General features: G+C 42.7%; 1 protein-coding gene across 2 annotated transcripts in view; it reads left to right on the forward strand.

Annotated features, from left to right (window-relative positions):
* The window catches only part of pde8b (phosphodiesterase 8B), a 72,206-nt gene that overhangs the window by 21,113 nt on the left and 30,118 nt on the right, over nt 1-20,975 (forward strand). The window contains exons 1-10 of one of the 2 annotated variants that reach the window (XM_070552434.1): nt 1,043-1,190; nt 1,275-1,331; nt 10,462-10,652; nt 16,898-16,957; nt 17,346-17,403; nt 17,585-17,673; nt 17,806-17,884; nt 18,278-18,418; nt 19,072-19,160; nt 19,243-19,297. In XM_070552434.1, coding sequence (XP_070408535.1) covers nt 1,164-1,190; nt 1,275-1,331; nt 10,462-10,652; nt 16,898-16,957; nt 17,346-17,403; nt 17,585-17,673; nt 17,806-17,884; nt 18,278-18,418; nt 19,072-19,160; nt 19,243-19,297 — 846 coding nt within the window. In that variant the 5' untranslated portion in view covers nt 1,043-1,163. Of the gene's footprint in view, nt 1-1,042; nt 1,191-1,274; nt 1,332-10,461; nt 10,653-16,897; nt 16,958-17,345; nt 17,404-17,584; nt 17,674-17,805; nt 17,885-18,277; nt 18,419-19,071; nt 19,161-19,242; nt 19,298-20,975 lie in introns of those variants that run through there. The other variant, XM_015943116.3, reaches the window with a different exon arrangement.

The following is a 20,975-nucleotide window of genomic DNA, read 5'->3' on the forward strand; positions in this document are numbered from 1 at the left end:
CAGAATTCCTTCTGACTTGTGGCATTTATGGAGGTAAAACATCAATGTTGCAGAGCCAACAGAGTCAGTGGAGTTGTGTTGCTGTTAGCCAGTCAGAGACAAGTTGTCATGTGAGAAAATAAGACACCAAATCCTGCCGTGTTCCGCTCAACTGTAATGTGGCTCAGTTTTTGATCCTGAAACAGACGCACTGGAGCATTTCCCCCCGGGTTCAACTTACAAGACTTTCATTCCTACTAGAGGCCACTGTAAATGTATTAAAATATGAAACAAGTTGACCTTTAAGTCTCAGTCAAGTTGAGTTTTATGGTCATCCCACTACACGTAAGGACATACAGTGGAATGAAATGTTCCCCACACGCCCACAAAATACCAGAAGAAGAAAATACAAACTATGAATATGAAAATAATTACACTCTGTAAATACTGCCCATGCAATGCTACATATAAATACTCTTGATGTGCAAGAAATGCTGTAGATGCTTAAATCACCCACTGCCCCCTGACTCATGCAGCTTTTCTCTCCGCTCTGACAGGTTTAAACTCCTTTGTGTTTGTGAGCAACACATCACTTACAGCTAAAGCTATTTATTGAGCAACATGCAGCAATTCAAACTGGACTTATGAGGGTTAACACCCACCACGACACTCACAGCTTGCGTGGTGCGAGCTACTGTACATCATGTTGTTGCACACGGCCGATTCATTCAGTTGTTGTGTAGTGTGGTCTGAGGGCTGCACATGTAGCTGAGTCGCTGATTCTCCGCAGTGACGCATTTGGTTACAAAGCCACTTTGATGCTGCTTCTGACAGGCTGGGTAAACACACACTTACACGCAACAGAGTGTGATGCTCCTGCTGTAGGATTACGCAGGTAAACCGGTGACTTCACTCTGCGGCTGGTGGCTAATTCCCTCTAAAAGAGGCTTGCAGAGGATGGTTGTGGACTGATCAGGAGAATGTCTACTGCAGCGTAAGAGAGGTCATCACAGCAGGTGTTTACACCAGCCCACATGGCCAGATATTTGTTGTTCTAGAAGAACTTTTGCGTTTTACTCCACATGGTCACCGTGCAAGAGCAAAGGCTTGTTCCTCTGTGGGTTTAAGCAGCGGAGAAGATTAAACAGGGACAGAGGTTATGTAAGAGTAAAGAATATGCAAAAATGTTTCTGGATGTCAACGGAAAAGAAGTAAGGAAATTTTCCACCTTTTGTTGTTTGTGTGTGTTTGTAAGTAATTCCAACATTTGTATGTTTTCACTGTTTATTCCGCAGGTTTCAGCCACAGAAGAGTGTGTAGGACCCATGAGACTGACCAAGGAGCCAATTCAGGTAATTAATGGACACTTTTATATTGATTAAGAATCTGCAGCAGATGTAAGGAGTTTTAGTGAGAAAGTAAGAAATGTGCAAACTAGTGTTGGTGTGTTTCATTTACACCTCTTGTTGTTTTTGTTCAACTCTTTTAATTGTCAACAATGCAGAATAATTTACATCTAAACACACAGATTCAGATGCTCATGACACAGAACTATAGGATAAATAGAGTTAGCATCAGTGTCCTTTTACTGTTGGAGGTAATGTATGTAAACTATTATTGTAGAGGCTGATTATTTTAAATAAGAACCACATTTGCATATTAAATGTATTTTAAGTTTATTAATGTTGAGATGAAGTAAGACATAGCTTTTGATTGAGAGAGAGAGAGAGAGAGAGAGAGAGAGAGAGAGAGAGAGAGAGAGAGAGAGACTCTAAAAATATGATCGTTTTATTCCACCGTGACTGGAGGAGATAAAATATAAGCAGCAAGTTTTATTCGTGGACGGAAACCGTGGGTTTAGAGCTGGCCAGCGTGTGACGAGGTGGAGGAGGATGAGTGACAAATTTGTCTGTGTTAAAAAAAAATCTCTTAAATACAAAAAAAAAACACACACAATATAAACACACTATCTTGGACAGGATACATGACAGGATACCACATAACAGCACTACGCCCTCTGTTTTCCTGGCGGGGAATTGCTTTGCAACACTTCCCAGGAGACAGAGAAGAGAGAGAGAGAGAGAGAGAGAGAGAGAGAGAGAGAGAGAGAGAGAGAGAGAGAGAGAGAGAGAGAGAGAGAATTACTCCCAACAGTGCAAGAATTGCCGAAAGTATGCAAAGCCTCATTTTAGACATTTTATCTTATTTTTACTTTAAAAAATATTTTATAGAAGACAGCATTATTTAAAATAAGGTAAATACGTTCAAATACAGTCTAAATCTGCCAATGGGATGAGCAACAGTTGCTTGGCTAGAATTCAAAAGTTTGGAAAACTGAAAACCCATTTTTTAATGCTTATTTCTGATTATAATGGGTCACTCTGAGTGTTTCATGCAGGCTGAACACGAAAATAGCCTCCTACATCTCCTGCATCAGCCTCTGATGGAAAATAGACGGTAAAATCTAGGATTAGAAAATCCTGACAGATCTACATCAGTGTCACTTAACGTTCATGGACTCACCCAATAGGGAAGGCTGTTGTTGGTTAAGTGTCCAGGAAAAAGCAGGGAACGGCTCGGCTATTTTAAGCTAACTATTAGCATGATCAACTTCACCACATGGCAGAACTCCTCCAGGCTTCATGACTCCAAAACCTGCCAGCTCAGCTGTAATGTAGGTAGCTGCTAGTTATTGGGAATGGTGCACTGGCATATTTTTTCACAACTTACAACAAATGTATTTCTACCAGAGACCACTGCAAACGTATTGATTAAATTAGTGAACCACACCTTCAAAATTAACAAAAGGATCGAATTTTGGATTTCTAATCAAACAACTGTTGCTTACTCCATTGGCAGATTTTTTTACTCAAAACAAAAAATTTTTGATCATTTAGGAATATTTATCCTATTTTACATAATTCTATTTTTGTAAAGATGATTTTTTTGGGCTAAAAATAAGATCAAATGTCCAAAACTAAGGCTGTTTTTTACTTTTTTTAGAAGTCAGTTTTTGCAGTAAAAGTTTCCATTTTTGTCAACGAACCTGTTCTTGAAATAGGTTCTCCTGAACTTAAAGTGATGAAACCCAGATCTGGACTCCATCCCGTGTATGTGACCGGTTCTCTGACATACATGTATTTGAGTATGTTTTAATGGTTGTGGATTCAGGGACTGTTGTGTAAGTTAGAAGGGCGGAGCTTGTCCGTCCTCTGATGTGTCTGTTCTGAGGGGATTTTCTTCAAGGCCATCAAGCGCATCAGGGCCAAGCTTGAGACAGAGATTGTCTGTGCTGTGCTCATCCTCTGGTTGAGGATTAGGAGATGTGCTAGGGCGATTTGTCCTTATGTAACAAAGAAAGTAAGAACTCCTGGAGGTTACCAGCTGGCTGGGATGTCAGTGCCTCCAAATGCTCCTCCGTTTTGGTAGTTCATGGCTCCAGGTTGAGCCGCTTTATTAGGTGCTTGTTTATTGCTTTGCTTTAGTTTGAGTTATGCTGGTTTGACCGATCTCCAGGGGTTTCTGAGTTCAGCTCTGTGATGTGAGAGGCCTGGCATGCCACAGCTCCGGGATCCTGCTCCATTCCTCCTCTTTACTGATGAAGCCAAGAAGCATTGCACCAAGATTGTCTGGAAATCTGCAGGCAGGTGGAGGGCTTTATTAAAAAATCTGTGTCTAAGAGATTGTCTAATGCTCCATAAAACCCTGAAACTGCTCTCGCAAAACCAGAACACTTCTCTGTACAGCTGCACCTCCAACATTTTACTGTGTGACCTTACGCGACCCTCTCCTACCTTCTCTGGCGTTTACTGTCATTTCCCCTCAGCCCTGGTGTGTTTCTCATCCTCCATATCCCCCTTCTCATCCTATCAGAGAACAGATGCTTAAGCCATTGAGAGGATGTAAATAACTTGCATGTTATTGTGCTTTTATATGCACTTCCAGTGTACTCATAACCTGAAGAATCCAGCTTCAGTTACATTTAGATGATGCTGTGTTTCCTGCAGGACGTCTGGGTAAAGATGACAAATTGAAATTAAATTGGTAAAACTAAATAGCAATTGTGCCATCAACTAACAGAGATTAGACTACTGGTGATGGCTTGAAGTTATGTTGTTTTGTTCGTGAGAGGTGGCAGAAGGGTGTGCATGATGGGCCGGTATACCTGGGCCTTTGCCTTCAGAAGCATTTACTTTGGTGTTTTGTAATGAAGAAAAATCTGAGCTGAAAGGAAGATCATGGACGAACGAATGGTTGGTGTATAAGGATATTCCTTCCAGCATGATCATGTATTGAAATAGTACTAAGTTTAATGGTTTTAAACGCCATTCACATTAGAAATGCACGACATACCAGCATCGACGTCAGTGTTGGCCGATGTTAGGCCTGATTGATACGTCTCCGTCAGCGCAGTTGCTCAGTCACACACACGCATTTCCTTCTAGACCAGTGTTTCCCAACCCTGGTCTCATGAACGTAGTTTTTTTGGGGGGGACATGTCCCCCCTACTTTTTCCAGTGCCTATTTTTTCCCTGCACTTTTTACTGTCCAGAAAACAATATTACTCTATATTAAGTAGACACTGGTTGAGCACTAGGACCAAGTGGAAAACAACCATTTGTGCTGAAGCCTGTTTCCCAGTAGAACCGTCCATAACAGGAATGGGGAACCCTGGTCCTCGAGGGCCAGTATCCTGCATGTCTTTGCATCAACACTTCTGATTCAGTGGTTGAGTCACCAGTTCAGCTGCTCATCAGGCTCTGCAGAAGCCTGTTAATCACCTGCTGATTGAAATCAGGTGTGTTGAAGCAGGGTGGAAATCAAATATGCTGGATAGCGGCCCTCGATGGACCAGGGTTCCCCACCCCTGGTCCATAAGCTTATCTGTTGGCTCTGCTGATACTTGCTAATGTGTGATTAGCCGTTCCTGCCACCTGTGTACTTGACAGTTCTGCATTCCTGACATAGCGTAAAACAGACATCTGCAGCACTTGATGTCCTCCTGAGGAGGTAATGTAAACCAGGTGTGCTGAAGCAGAGACATGGAAACGATTGGGGTCAGTGTGCCCTGACATGAATTGTTACGAAGCAATTCTCCACCAGGACAACAGAGGGCGTAGCGCTTTTGTGATTGTCTTTTTTCCACAATACTGCATTTACTATTGTGTGTTCATACTGTGTTTATGTAATTCAGATACATTTTAACACGGACAAATTCGTCCCTCAATCTCCACCTCTTCATGCAGTCGCCGCCTCTAAACTCGCGTTTCCCATCATTTCTGTCCACGAATAAAACGTTTGCTGCATATCTTTGTACTTCTTCAGTCACGGTGGTATAAACGTTCATAGCACTGAAAGTCTTCAGTCTGCTCCATGTCTCCCACTAGATGTCTTAGTCACTTAGACAAATAGTTAGAAATTTGGGTATATCTCCATCACCCTCTGCAGGCCTGCTGCGGAGCCCTTGCATCGACATATCATGGGGTTGCGTGTCTCTGTAGCCCTGCAGATGGAGAAGTATAAATCAGGCTTTAGTCATTCGTGGCGGGGGGGGGGGGGGGGGGGGGGGGTCACATGGTATTTGTTTGGACTTGTGACAGTAATCATAAGGATTGCGGGTGGTAAATGTCTTTTTTTTCAGGTCTACAGAGGTTTTATGTTTGGTCACCGTCTGAAAAGTTTTGAATCAAAAAGTTTGAAACGCTTACAGTTGGAGCCTTTTTGTTTGTTCAGGTTCCTAGAAAGCATCTGCTTTGTCTTTGCAAACATGGTGGGTTAACCTTTGCACTCTGAAAATGTGAGCCAGGCTGCAGCAGTGGTTGGGGATCAGGGTGTGTGAGCCTGCAGAGCACCCAACTGCTCTGTTTTTATACAAACAGTCACATCACAGAACCGGCTTGTGTGTATTTGTGCAACTTCACTCATTCAGACTGTGCTTCACGACGTAAACATTCATCTTTTTTGTGCACCATTAGCAGTGAGTTGCATTTAGAAGAGTGTGCAGCAGATTTATGTTGATGTGGTGAGGTGCAGCCATGTGGCTGAATGTGTTTCCTTACATTTGATGGGGTGCTAAGACCAACGGCGCCTCCTACCAGGATTGTCGGTGGTGGGTCAAAGATGTGTGCGGTCTGCCTTGTCCCAGGGTCTGTGGGGAACTCTGCGTGTGGAATTTCACGTGCTATCACCATGATTACACAAAGCGTTGCCATGGATACACGAGCCAGCACAGGATCAAAGACTGTAGGCCTTTCACAGGCACTCACAGAGATCAGGACACCTTCTCGCTGAGTCATTTTCTTCCATTCTCACCTCAATCAATCAATCAAATTTTATGTATAAAGCACTTTTTATGGTGAAATCAGCATAAATGCTTTAGCAAACACAAACTCATCAAAAACAACCTACACACATCATCAGAAAATTGAAAACATAAACTTTTGAAGTCAGTCATGAACTCAAAAGTGCTCACACACCCTCATGACCGTCATGCACACACGCTCACCGAGAGCATATCATCCTACCCACAGAAAACGGGTCCATCACCAAGGCAAAAACACAAAAAGTCTATATACGAGTCCGTAAACATGCTTAAAAACTTACAAAAGTTGAGTTAGAGCCTCTTTTAAAAAGCATCAACAGCCTCTGCAGCCCTGAGGTTCTCCAGCTGTTCCACAGAGGAGGACTGTACTGGTGGACTCAAGCTTCTCTGATTGTTTGAGTTCTAACTTTTGGAACAGCTGGTACTGGAGGTGTCAGCGCGCTGCGGAGTGGAGCGGAGGAAAGGCGTGGATCCAGACCGGGGAGTAAACAGGCAGCAGGTAGGAACGGTCAACCAGGATTTATTAAGCACGCTGGACAATGAAACAATGATCCGACACAGTACAAAGAACAGACAGGGTTTAAATACAGGAGGGTTGGGAGCTAAGGTGATTGGGAAACGAGAGGCAGGTGGGAGTAATCAACGAGACACAAGGCTCAACTAAACGGGGAGACATGACCGGGTGTGACAGGAGGACCTGAGTCCATGAGGGCTCATGATGTAAAAACAGATCTGATAAAAAAAAAAAAGAAGGACCAAGACCGTTAAGACATTAGAAAACTACTAAAGGAACCTTAAAATCGATCCTGAAACCAGTCATTTTTTTCTGAGTCAAAAGCATCACTTGTAAGTAAGTAAGTAAGTAAGTAAAGTGTATTTATAGAGCGCCTTTCTCAGATATAAATCACAAAGCGCTGTACAACATGATAAAGATCAGGGCAAATACCTCTAACCAATAAAAACATCCGAAAAACAATAGCAGTGATAAAGTAGAAAATTAAATCATGAGTATAAACAAAGTGAAGGTGTGAACCCGAACAAAGCCATCTATTTGAACATTTAGGGAGGGAACGCCTGGATGAAAAGGTGAGCTTTTAGATGATTTTTAAAGACCCCTACAGTGTTAGAGAGACGGAGATTTGAAGGTAGACTGTTCCAATGTCTGGGTGCAATAGTCTGAAAGGCCCTGTCCCCTTTGGTCCCCCTTGTCCGGATTTATGAACCTGTGGAAAAAATGTGGCGTTATGACTTTTATTCTTCCTCTCTCACTCAGTCACTCCCTCCCTGCTGCTGAACCTCTGTACACTCGCTTCGTCACTCTGTCCTTTGTTGTCCTGAGAGCGAGTCAGAAGGTGATGCTGCTGGGAGGCAGCGATGAGCGCTTTTGGTTCTGGATACAGACCAGCTGCAAGTGTGTGTAAGAGCATGTGTGAACGTCTGAGCTGCAGTCACATTTGCTCACCATGGTACAAAAGGTGTTGGGTGGTGAAAACCCCAAAGTGGCTAACAACAATGCAGGTCCACGCTCTGCATATCTAACAGAACAAAAGATGAGATCTTCATGGGTTTCTTCGCTGCTCGGTTCTAAGGAAAGTTGGAAATATACAGCATGGAAGGCAGAAGTGTGTGTGACAAGGAGGAAAATCAGTTCTCAGAAACCGGGGGAGAAAATACACAGATAACTGAAAGTTTGTTTAAAAGGAAATCCCAGTACGTTTGAGATCAAAACCAAGCTTGTTTGTTGAGACAAAAATCTGTTGGATTTATTCCGGGAGTGTAAATGAAGTGCTGTATTAACCATGTAAACTTCAAATTGGGCAAAAGGCTTGAAGTATCTGTTGCCCCTAAAGTTTTCACAGCAGAAAAAAGATCCATTGATTACCGTCCGCTTATCGGGTCACGGGAGCAGCAGCCTAGGCAGAGAGGCCCAGACTTCCCTCTCTCCAGTCACTGGGGCCAGCTCCTCTGTGGTAAACCCAAGGCGTTCCCGAAAAACATAGTCCCTCTGTCGTGCCCTGGGTCTTCTCCTGGTCTCCTAGCTGGACATGCCCAGAAAACCTCACCAGGGAGGCATCCAGGAGGCATCCGAACTATGCCCATGCCACCTCAACTGGCGCCTCTGGAGGAGCAGCAGATCTACTCCGAGCCTGACACCCTGAGACACCCTGCAGAGAAAACTCATTTCAGCCGCTTGTATCCGTGATCTGAATCTTTAGGTTACTACCCAAAGTTCGCGACTATAGATGACTGCACAAAGTTCAAGTAAAGATGTTCTTCAGACTCCAAACTGAGGTCAAACTATTTGTAAGAGTTTAATGTGCTAGAAGTGATTTTTAGTCATGCAGGGCTTGGTGGTTCCTGAAAGGTCTTTATTTCCCTTCATCTGAGGTGCTCTCCCTCCATTCAGGGGCTTTGTTGTGCCGGTTCAGGTGTGAGATGTTTTGATCACGTTCCTGGAGGTGTGCAATGCTGTCAAACTATCAGAGGATCGATTCACAGGGAAATGTTGAGTTTTGAGAGTTAAAACCTCAGACCTTCTTTTCTTCTGTTTAAAGGGACAATGTGTAGTTTTTATCATTAATCTCTGGAAACATCGATCAAAATTTTGTTGAAAATGAATTAAATGTGGACCAGTTGTTGAAAAACATTGGTGGCTTCTTAACATATAACCATAAAAATCTGGTCTAAAATACATGGGAGCGGGTCTAAGTCTCGGGGCGACGCCAAATTAGATCACATGTTTCCTTCTAAGGGAGCTCTTGAGGACAAAATGCATGACTGATTTGTAACAAACTGTTGCGAAACTTTCACCATTCATAAACGTTGTCGTTTTACACATTTACTTCATCACTCATTGCCCCTGATGAAAGGGAGCCTGGTGCTTGTCATTTTGCTGAAGTTTGCACTCCTCAGGGCTTTTTGACCCTAATGGACATCCTTTGGTAAGGTCCAACACAAAAATACTGCTTGCTTGCAACAATTTAGGTATCTACTGCCACCCATCACCAGGAAAAATACACACCATCACTTTAATGTTGGTTTTACCTCATTTGACAAAAGTGAATCATTTTACTTCTCTTTCAAATCATTGTCTTCTCTTCCTAAAAAGGAACATCACAAAAGTCTGTTGTGCCTTGTTTGGGTTGTTGTTTGGTTTAGGCAAAGCCAAGGTCTTGCTGTTCAACATTGTTGGTCTGAGAGAGAAGTAAAATAATCTTTATCAAAGAAGAAAAACAACAATAAACGGAGGAGCAAGACAACAAAGCCCCTAATATCCTTCAGAAAGTAGGTGGCTTGACTTGTATTGAGGCTCTCACTGCAGTTTAATTTGGTACTTTCCCATTTTTCTGTTTGAATTGAGAAACCCCTTGGATGTGTTGTTTTTACAACTAAGATAAATTAATTAATTCAAATGTCCCTGTTTTGTGTTCTTCTAAATAAACTGGGGGGGGGGGGGTCTCCATTAAAAATGATGTAATCAATCAGAGGCTTTGTAATTGATTAATCTTAATTAATCACATTTTAATCATTCAAGACAAATTTCCCCAAAGCAATAGTTTTATTTGACATAACCACCCTAACCACAAAGTCTATTTGATTACTTTGGTCTCATTTGGCCATCGGCTTGAACACTGCGGCCAACTACTTAATATTCTCCCTCTCCTGATAATAACATTTTATTTTCTTTGACATTGAAAGTGCTTCTACTAGTTTACCCGTTAAATTAATTATAGATTCACTAGGATAAATACAATAAAGTTTATCTCTTTCTGAATTGAATATTTGCTAAGAAATCACAATGTAGCTATAGAAACATTACTTGGTATATACGCGTGCGTGTGTGCTTGCGTGCGTGCGTGTGTGTGTGTCTGCTCTGTCTTCTCAATCCCCAGCGAGTGGTGGTGGATGGCTGCTTATACTGAGCCAGGATCCTCTGGAGGTTTCTTCCTGTTAAAAGGGAGTTTTCCTCTCCACTGTCACCACATGCTTGCTTAGTATGAGGATTGCTGTAAAGACACTGACTATTTAATTGTAATTAATACGTTAAATTCTCACCCCTAAAATAAACACATGGTTGTCTTTTTTTCTAAAATAGGAAGCATACCTAAGTGCTGGTTCCACCGTCTCATCCAGGACCCTCGCTGTGTTTTTTTCTTCAGGTCCTGTTGGTTTTTGCCAAGGAGGACAGCCAGAGTGACGCCTTCTGGTGGGCCTGCGATCGCGCTGGCTTCAGGTGTAACATAGCACGCACACCTGAGTCTGCCATTGAGTGTTTCCTGGACAAACACCATGAGATCATTGTTATCGATGGACGCCACTCACGCTACTTTGAGCCTGAAAAAGTTTGCCGGTGAGTCACATTCTCTGTTGTAGATTCATCTTTGACAGTGTCTTCTCAGCCTAAAGAGAACGTTGTACAACTATTGTCATGAAACAATTTGTAATGAATGGGTAAATTTAAAAAGTTTTACTCAGAATGTGTCAAAAACTATCCTTCAAGTAACTCAATGCATGAAAAGTTGGGTATATTTTGGTGCCATCTGGTGGTCATTGGGAGAACTACAGCTGAACTGTAAATCTGAACACAAAGTTCTTCATGCTGTTTAATTTCTCGTTGCTATTTTTCAACTGAAGTGAAAACTGGATGTTACTGGTCAAAGAGGGCAGCTGAAAGTAGCATTCATGTGACATGAACTACAAATTCTGAGTGTGTTTGTTGACACGAGGTCTGGATACGGTCTCGGGGGAAATAAGTGCACTGGAAGAAACGTTTTTTGTTTTGTCATTTTTTCCACAGTGAAAGCCCCTGGCTTCTTCTCAGAGACTCATGTTGTTGTAGAATTATCCCATTTACTCTCTAACCAGCTGAGTTCACGCTGGTTTGTTCATCTGTCGCTTCTTGCTCTCTTGGCTCGAGCTGGGTACGTACGCATGTGAGGATTTATTTAGGAGGTATTTTTAGGCCTGTTTTCTGCACTCTTTCCTCTTCCTGTCCAGCTTTCCAAGAATATTTAGAACATGTTGCTTTTGTGTGAGTTCTGTTCCTGGATGTAATGCAACATTATTGACTCTGATTGAAGAACAAAGCTATTAAAAGCTGGCTGTTCTTTGCCTTTTTTGTCTTTAGAGAAAGTATTTCAGTACTTCTACCCTGAACATGTGAATGAGTTATGAGTTTAACATAGTTTTTCTAGAGACTCATGCATGTCTGTTGTTGGTATAAGTTATAACCTGTTTAGAGCTCTACACCAGGGCTCTTCAACCTGTGGCTTCTTAAACCATCTACAGTGTCTCTTAATTTCTTTGGCAAGAAATAATATTTAAAAAAATGTAAATAAATAGAAATGATTTAAAATATGCTAATTTGTACTGTTTTGCTCTGAATTTTCTAAACAGAATGACACTAAAGGTTCCAGTAATAATCATGTTTGTATGTATCGTAATTTCCGGACTATAGAGCGCACCTCAATATAAGCCGCACCAACAAAAAAAAAAAAAGAGGTTTTCTACACACACACGCCACACTCGAATACAAGCCGCGGCGCAGCAGCCACATGCAGGTCTCCAGCGCATGTATGGCCATAACATAAGATAATTAGACAGAAAGATGCTACACGGAGGTTTTTCATTGTTGTTTTAATTCAACAAAACAAATTTTAAACTCGGGTGAATGTGCCTGCAAGTTTAGAAAAGAAAACAGCACTGATAGCATTCATATTTCTGGATGGTTATAAAATAAAAACAGAACTGACACGTTATTACCGGTAATTTGCATGTTTAGAAGAAAAGAACAGCGCTGACACAGCATTAATAATCCCTGGATGATTAGAAAATAAAAACTGCACACAAAACATGCCTGGTTAGTAAATAAAACACACTTGCCTACCAGAAAAAGTCATTCGCTCTCATCTTCCTCTTGCGCACTAAAGCCATTAAAGTCCTCTTCTTCAGTGTCGGAGTTGAACAGCCTCAGAAGAGCTTCGTCACATACCTTTTCTGTGGCGATGTCAGTGTCGCTGTCTGTGTTGCTGTCATCATCCCCGGGTGAAGCTGGCTTGAATGAGTACTTCCCGCTGCCGTCTCCAGCGCCGAACCATGGATTCATTCATGCCAAGCTTACGTGCAGCAACACTGTTTTCCTCCTTTACTGCCAGATCAATGGCCTTGAACTTAAATGCGCCAACTATGAACTCATACATGTAGTTACCATGATGAGGGGTGTAAAGGGTTAATTTACATGTTATTTAATGAACCATGAGACATGAGATTCCATAGAAAATATGAAATCAATCCTATGGATCTTTGGTACTTTTAACCAGAAGATTGGAATGTTTTACTGCAGGGATTACGTAACATCTTCGTATTGACTGAGAGACAACAGAGGAGAGAGCCAAGTTTTAAAAGTTTAAAGATTTATTACTAAACAAATTAAAACTAGACTAACTTTAAACGCTAAATGTATGGTGTAACTAAGGTGAAGTGAGACGGATAATGATGTAGTGTGGAATGTTGCTCAGAACCAGCAAATCCGGAGAAACGATTAGTTCTGATGGGAGTGAAGGTGATGTCTTCGTGCCAAGCTTTGATTCGGAGATTCATAAACACATAAGACGCCATTTTGTCGCTCCACACATACCCTTAGAATGAGACCTCCGTACAGATCCAGAATGCCACGTCCTCGAACCCCTCTTTCGGTGCCGGAGCCGATGAAACAGCGTCAGCAGTACGACAGACTAGTCTTTGGATTGTCTCCAGGTTAAAAGCGACAGTTGGTTGACAGCGTCAGATGGACCTGGAGGGTCAATGAGTTCAGCTTTTATTCTGAAAGCATTGCTTGGTTGGTAAAATGCAACAGATTTTATCCAGCTTGTCGTTGGTTCTTTCAGCTGAAGAGGAAAGTTACGGATTGGCCACTCCGACAACTTCTCTAGAACGCTTTGAACTGGCGTTAAAGATGACGTGGGCATAGTTTTATAATTTGGAAGTTTTGATTTACGGTCGAATGAAAAGATGGCAGATTTACCAAGCACCACCAAAACCACGCCTCCGTCAGATCTGGAAGATTCTGACTGGATCAGTAAAAGCAATGTGTGATGTGGCTTAACCTTACGTGTGATCAGTCCAAGCCCCCACAATGCAGCTCAAAAATTGACGCCAACCCGGAAGTACCAAAAATTGCAGTTCCACCTTCATCCACTGGGGGCTGGTGTCAGAAGCGAGCAAATCCTCATTGACTCCCATGTTAAAAATACCAATTTCACAGCAGAAATAAACATGTTTACAGCCTGGTACCAAAACATGTTTTTGGTTTAAATGATCTAGTTTACACTCATGACAACTCTGAGGGGGGTGAATTTTTTTCTCACTCTTCTAATTAAGTGTATTAAAAGCCTAAAATTCTGTATAATTAATGAGCATCCGGCCCACGTGACCACAGAGCTAGCTCCGTGGAAAGGCCTCAGTAGAGCTTCGGTCTGGCTTGGAAACTGTTCCGGGATTTTGAGTCTCTGTGTTTGTGTATTCTTTTTTGGATATCATTTGTGCAATTGTTGGACAAAATGACTTGCCGTGGCATTGCTTGCACCAATAGAGCGTCCAAGGAGTCTCCACTTCATTTTTTTCAGTAAGTAAAATTATATTTATGTATTTTAGGTCACTGCCGAGCTGAGCTTAGATTTTAACATGTACTGTTTAACCATGAAATTTAAATGTAATAGGGTAAAACCCAGTGCATTTAACATAATGCTGCACTTTAGAAAATGGGTTGAAATATAACATGTTGGTGGAGCCATCAGCTTGTGGAGCTCTCGGGAGACCGATGTTTTCCACCCATTTCTCCCCTGCCTGCAGCTCGGCGCATCTCTCTCTGATCGCGGCTTCTGTTAGCTGTGCGGGCTGCCGGCTTTCAGCAGCTTTCGGGAGACCTTTGTGTTCCACCCGGTTTTACCCAGCGGTCAGCCCGGCATATCTCTGACTCAGAAGCTCTGGTGTTGTGCACAGTTAACTCCAGTTGTAGCTAGGTTGCTACCTCCGTTAGCTTAGCTCCCACCTCCGCGTTAGCTTTTGGTTAGCTTCAGGTTAGCTTGTAGCTAGTTCGACCGGGTGTCGTCCGTTAATCCCAGCCTTACAGCCACACCCTCAGCTCCACCTCTCTTCCCTTTTGTGGAATTGTCTGGGCTTATGTTTATGTTTTTATCATTTATTCATTTAGCAGATGCTTTTATCCAAAGCGACTTACAATTTATAACCTATAGGGCATGTTGTGATCTGTGGGGGAAACCGGAGTACCCGGAGGAAACCCACGCATGCATGGGGAGAACACGCAACTCCACGCAGAAAGGCCGCAGCCGAGTTTGGAACTTGCAACCTTCGTGCTGCGAGGCAACAGTGCTAACCACTGCGCCACCATGCAGCTTGACGGAACCTGTGACACGGTCAAAATGGCGGTGGTGGCCACCTCCCATTTAGCCTCAAAAACGTGTTATTGGAGTCTATGGAAATTAATTGTCCAGGATATATGTCGATGGATCAGTCTCTAGTGGAAACATTTAAAGTTATATTACTTAGTATATTCTGTAGGATTTTAATATCAAGTAATTAACATTTTCATTTCACAAAATGGTTCACATTTTATTATTGACTAACACTTTGTTTGATTAGCTTATTAAAAATAGAGTTCTTTGATTTATTAAAAAGAGAGTCCTTTGTCTTCATTCTTCTCTTCTGCTGGAAAGGAAAACAGTTTGGAAGCAGAAGCATGAGACCTTATCTCATGCAGATTAGTTCTTGCTGAGCAGAGGGGGAAATGACTTTTAGGTGGAAAACAGTCCTTTCATTCTGTTACAGGGGGTATGGATTTGAAAAAATGTCTTCGTCATGCCGGCTGCTTGCATGGGCTAAATTTAAATGAGCACTTTCTTCGATTTACACTTTTGACTTTCACCTGTTTCACTTTCTGCTAAAGCGCCCCCTGGCAGGTGAAGGAAATCGTCAGTAAAGCCGCATCTCATAATAAGCTGCATGGTTCAACGCGTGGGAAAAAAGTAGCGGCTTATAGTCCGGAAAATACGGTAATCGGAAGGTTGCAGGTTCGATTCCGGCTCCGGACAGAGAATTCTGCTGTTGTGTCCTTGGGCAAGACACTTAACCTACCTTGCCTGCAGGTGGTGGTCAGAGGGACCGGTGGCGCCTGTTCTTGGCAGCCTCGCCTCTGTCAGTGCGCCCCAGGGCAGCTGTAGCTACATCGTAGCTCATCACCACCAGTGTGTGAATGTGTGTGTGAATGGATGAATGAAACACTGTAGTGTAAAGCGCTTTGGAGTCCTTACTCTGAGAGGCGCTACACAAGTGTGCGTCATTTATCATTTATTTTACATCTTCCATAAATACCAACATCCCAAAAATCCATACTTTTTGTGAAGGTTTTATGTTTTTATTTTCTTTGTTTTAAAACAGACAGAAACATTGGTGCAAAGCAAATGGAGACAGTGGTAAAGTTGTGTTGCTGTTATCCAATCAGAGGAGAGATGTTCAAATATCAGGAGATAAGACTCCAAATCCTGTCGTCTTAAGCTACGTTCTCCTACATTTCTGACTTCTCTGCACTGAAACACGCGCACCAGAGCTTTTTTTCCCCAGAGTACAACTAGTAGAGATCAATGCATATGTATTAAAATGGGGCAGCATAGCTCAGGAGGTTGAACGAGATGTCCAGTAATAAGAAGTTTGCAGGACAGAGAATGATGCTGTTGTGTCCTTGGGCAAGACACTCAACCCATCCTTCCTGCTGGTGGTGGTCGGAGGGACCAGCGGCACCAGCGCCCAGCAGCCTCCCCCCATCAGTGAATGCCAGGACAGCTGTAGCTATGTTGTAGCTCATCACCATTAGTGTGTGAATGTGTGTGTGAATGGATGAATGATACACTGTAGTGACTCTGAAAGGCACCATACAAGTGTGAGTCATCATCATTTAATATGAATGAAGGACGGTTTTAGAAAAGAGGATGACTTCTGACTTTAATATCAGATTTCTAACATAATTCCCAGAATTCTGAGAGAGAAAGACACTTTTTTTCAGTGACTTATAACCCGTTGAATTTAGAAAGATTATAAATTGTCTCGTAATTGTGGCTCTAAACACATTTTATTAAGACGGACTGAGAAGAAAAACAGATCTTTGGATTGTGAAGGTCGCAGACCCCTGATCTAAACCCAAACCATGTATGTCATCTCCTCATCACCAGTTTGGCAGCTCCTCTATGTCTCCTCTGGCCTCTGAACAATATAACTTTCTACTTCTTTCTGCCCTTTATCTGTACCCTCCATGGGGACCTCCGCCATCATCTCATCCATCTGTTGTTCTTTTACTACTCCATCACTGTCTACTCAGACCCCGAGACCACATTCCCATGGATCCTGCCAGCAGTCTGGATGGTGTTGTGGCTCGGCCTCCAAAGCATGAGCTACATTTGGTGTTTTTCTGTCAAGCACAGATGAGATCACTGACATCCTGGCCACCTCTGTGTCCAGTAGTTGATTTCAGCACACCACTCTGCAGCTCCGTCTGAATGAAATGTGTATGTTTTCTCCTTTCAGGATGATCCGCGCCACAAAGCCTGGAGAAAACACAGTTGTTCTAGCTGTTTTGCCACAAAAGTAAGCTTCAATGGTATCTTTATTTAAAATGATTTGAGTTAAAGTGTAAAAACTTTTAACTCTATCAGTTAATTCTTAGAGATTTGGTCTTAAATGACATTAAACTGTAAAATTTAGTAAGACCTGTGCATGCTGTGCTCATTAGAAATAAGCCTATGGAAACATCTACTTGGCTGTTCTTTGTAAAAAAACATTTTGATGGACGCATGCCTTTAATTACAACACATCAAACACTCTGAAGGTCTTTAAAGTGCATCAGAGGTCTTTGTGTTTTTCTCCACAACAACTCACAACAGGTCTTTATGTCCTCCACGTAGGGGTGGACCTCTGTAATTACGACTTTGATTGCAGATGCAGATGGTAATAATTCTTTTCTGTCATTACACAGACTGCCTGACCAAGAGGAGCCATCTGTTCTTCCTCTCCTGTGTGCTGGATTTAGCCGAGTAAGTCTGACCGCTTGCCCTGCTCTCGTCTTCTGCTTGAGTTTCACATGGTGGCCATTTTGGAAGTAGAACTTTTTCTCAGTGTTGTTTAACTGTGTGAAAATGAGGGGGAGGGTTCAAGCGATTTCTGACTGCTCTCTGCTTCTTCTTCAAACACCACTCAACCCTGTTTGGCCCCCAGAGGTTTGTGGAGAACAGCAGTGTGTCTGCATGCTACAATGAGCTCATACAGATAGAACACGGAGAGGTGCGCTGCCAGTTCAAACTCAGGTACAGCAGAGGGAATGTGTAATTTACTATAACACTACACACAAGGTACAGAACATCCACGCACACTGAAAAACAATACATGTAGCATGTTCTCTGTACTAAAGCTGCTAATGTGGAGTTACTCCTTCACAGGGCTTGCAACTCTGTCTTTACTGCTTTGGAGCACTGCCAAGAGGCTGTGGAAATCACCAGTGAGGACCACATAATTCAGGTGGGAATATCACAAAAACCCTTTTACTTTCCAAGAGAATAAACACACACTGATAAACAAGAAGGTGTGTTTGTTTTACCTTAAAATAAATAATGTGTTTGTAACCCCCTTGTGCTACAGTTTTGAGTCCAACCGAGACAAATGGGGGCTTGTCCGGGATATACTCCCCACTTTTATTTGCGGACTGTTGTAAATTGTTGCTTGTTTTAATTTCACAAACTTGATTTTAAGATCAAGTTATTACACACAAAGCTGGCTGCAAATGATACTGGCTGGTAGTTCAAAAGGAATGTGGTCGTTAATGTACAGAAGAGATTACCGTTTTATTCAAACAAATGTTAGAATATTGACATTAAGTCTGTCTTTTTTAAAGTATTCTGTTTTGCATTCCAGTATGTGAATCCATCATTCGAGAGAATGATGGGCTACCACAAGGGAGAGCTGATTGGGAAAGAACTGACTGAACTTCCCAAAAGTGACAAGAACAGAGCGGACCTGCTGGACACGATCAACACCTGCATTAAAAAAGGAAAAGTGAGTTCTGAGTCCATCTCAAACTGACCAGACATGAAAGGACAAGTTAATTGAGAAAACTAGTTTTTCCCTTGTTATTTTTGAAATGTGATCAGTCACACAGAGTTTCACGTACAGGCTGAGCGTGAGTCTTCTACTCCCATTTCCTGCAACAGCCACCAATATAAAAAGGGGAAACACACATCATAAATGTCAAATTGTCATTCATGGACTCACCCATCTTGGCTCACGTTGTTGATTTATCATTCAAAAGAGAGCAGAGCACATAATGGCTAGTAGGAGCTAACCGTTAGCATTACCAACTCCACCACGCAGCAGAACTCCTCCAGACTTCCATAATAGTGAAGATGACACATCAACATTGCAAAATAAACTTAGTTAGTGGTAGAGTTGTATCATTGTTAGCCAATCAGAGGCAAGATATCCAAATGATCAGGAAATTAAACTCCAAATCCTGCCATCTTCAGCCCTCCTCTGCTCTGGTTCACTTCTACTCTCTGAAGCAGGAGCACCAGTGCTTATTTTCTCACAGAGATGGACTCACAAGGCATTCATTTATACTAGAGTCTACAGAAAATGTGTTGAAAAAATGTGTTAACCGTGTTATTAATACAAGAGTGTTTCACAGTCTGATTTCTTTGTTGTATCTGAAGGAATGGCAAGGAATTTACTATGCCAGAAAGAAGTCAGGCGACAGCATTCAACAGGATGTGAAAATAGTGCCTGTCATCGGCCAAGGAGGGTAAGCTTTGTTTGAATGATTTCAAGTCATCACTGTGAAACAAATCAGATGCCTTTGAAAGACATTTTCCATTTCCGCACAGAAAAATTCGACACTTCGTGGCCATTAAGAGACCTAGAATGGACAACAACAATCAGGTAAGTAGTTTATGCCTAGTTTGCGCCTAAAGCTGGTACATTTCAGTAAAAGCAGTAATAGTCTGCACTAAGGTTTCTATTTTCCATCCCTTACGCCGGTGACACACCGGCCGCCGAAGCGCCGGGAGGCAAAGCGCTCACGAAATTCGGCCACTGCTCACTGCTCCTCAGTTCAGACCAGACGCTTGTTTCTCCGCTCTGGTCGAGATGCGCCTCATAGTTTTTCTTTTAACCACTTGGCGTCCTCCATTTCCTCCCTGCCTTTTCTCTGCTCTTTTCCTCTACACCCCCCTGCCCCTTGCTGTTTGTGTGTGTTTGTACGTGTGTGTGTGTGTGAACCTATGGTGTGAACCAGCTGTTAATAGCTGGCCTACGACTTTCTGCCTCTCTGTCCTGTTTGCTCCGGTTGAACGACACCCAAAACCACACCCCCTTCACGTGGTCACACACACACAAGTTCGCTGTGTGTGTGTGTGTGTGTGTGTGTGTGTGTGTGTGTGTGTGTGTGTGTGTGTGTGTGTGTGTGTGTGTGTGTGTGTGTGTGTGTGTGTGTGTGTATTTGTGTGGTTTTTAAGCAGTGTCTGTTTACGAACATATTTGACTATCGCGGAATTGTATTTTGAAATGCTTTATGTTGTTAAATTTACCGGCCTGCCTCTTATGTCTAGGTTTGACTTCCTGTCAGAATTGACGCAGTTCACCCGCGGCTCACGAAAAAAACAGAGCAGACGCCGAAACGATCGCTGCATGGCACGTGCCGGCGCGTGCCGACGCGCGGCGCTTCAGCGGCCCATGTGATCTATAGAATAGGATAACAAGGGCGCCGAATGAAGGCGGTCCCCGTTTCGCGGCGCTTCGGCGGCCGGCGTGTCCATGGTGTTATCGGTTGGCTCATGGGTCCCCGGACGAATGAAAAAATGAATGCAAGTCAACGGTGCTAAAAGAGCTATTTTTTTCTCCGCTTAGCCTCACGCCCTAAATCACACATATGTTGTATTTTAATTTAAATGAAAAGTAATAGTGTGTTTCGACCATGCCAGTCAGCTTGTAAAAATTCTTAATTATCGTCACTACAGCTCAGACGCCGGCCTGTTGCACATATGACATCATCAAAGAATCTCCTCTTCCCTAGCATAGCTGCTACTTACCACATGGCCAGATAAATAGTGGTTCTTTCCTCCTAAAGGAAGGATTCTGTTAGGTGTAGAGGTCGTAAGTGAGCAGACAGTAGTTACTTTTCATCTGAACTTTATTACTGCTTAGGGTACAAGCACGTCAGCAGCCATACTTCTCTTCTTCTTCTCTCGGTCTCATCATCCAGACCTTACACTGACCCCTAGTGGTTACATAACACAACAGATTCTAAACTCGCTAAACTTACAGCCATCAGTCCTAACTGTCACACGAGGGCACACAGGAATAAATCCAAATGCAGGAGGCAGGATGACTTGATCCAGATCAGTCTTTTAATAGCAAAAAATCACCACGTAAGTGGGAAACAACAATGCTTAACAGGTTACTGGAAGCAGAACTATTATGGTATATGCACAGACTAGAACCAGTAGTCCAAAACGACGCCACACCGTTCAATGGAAAGTGGTTGCTTAAATAGGAAGTGAGGCAATCGGTAGATTACAGTCAGCTGTGGCGTTCCCCAGTGCTCCACCGAGGGGCGGGA

This window comes from Nothobranchius furzeri, chromosome 6, assembly GCF_043380555.1.
Source record: "Nothobranchius furzeri strain GRZ-AD chromosome 6, NfurGRZ-RIMD1, whole genome shotgun sequence".
Lineage (NCBI taxonomy): Eukaryota > Metazoa > Chordata > Actinopteri > Cyprinodontiformes > Nothobranchiidae > Nothobranchius > Nothobranchius furzeri.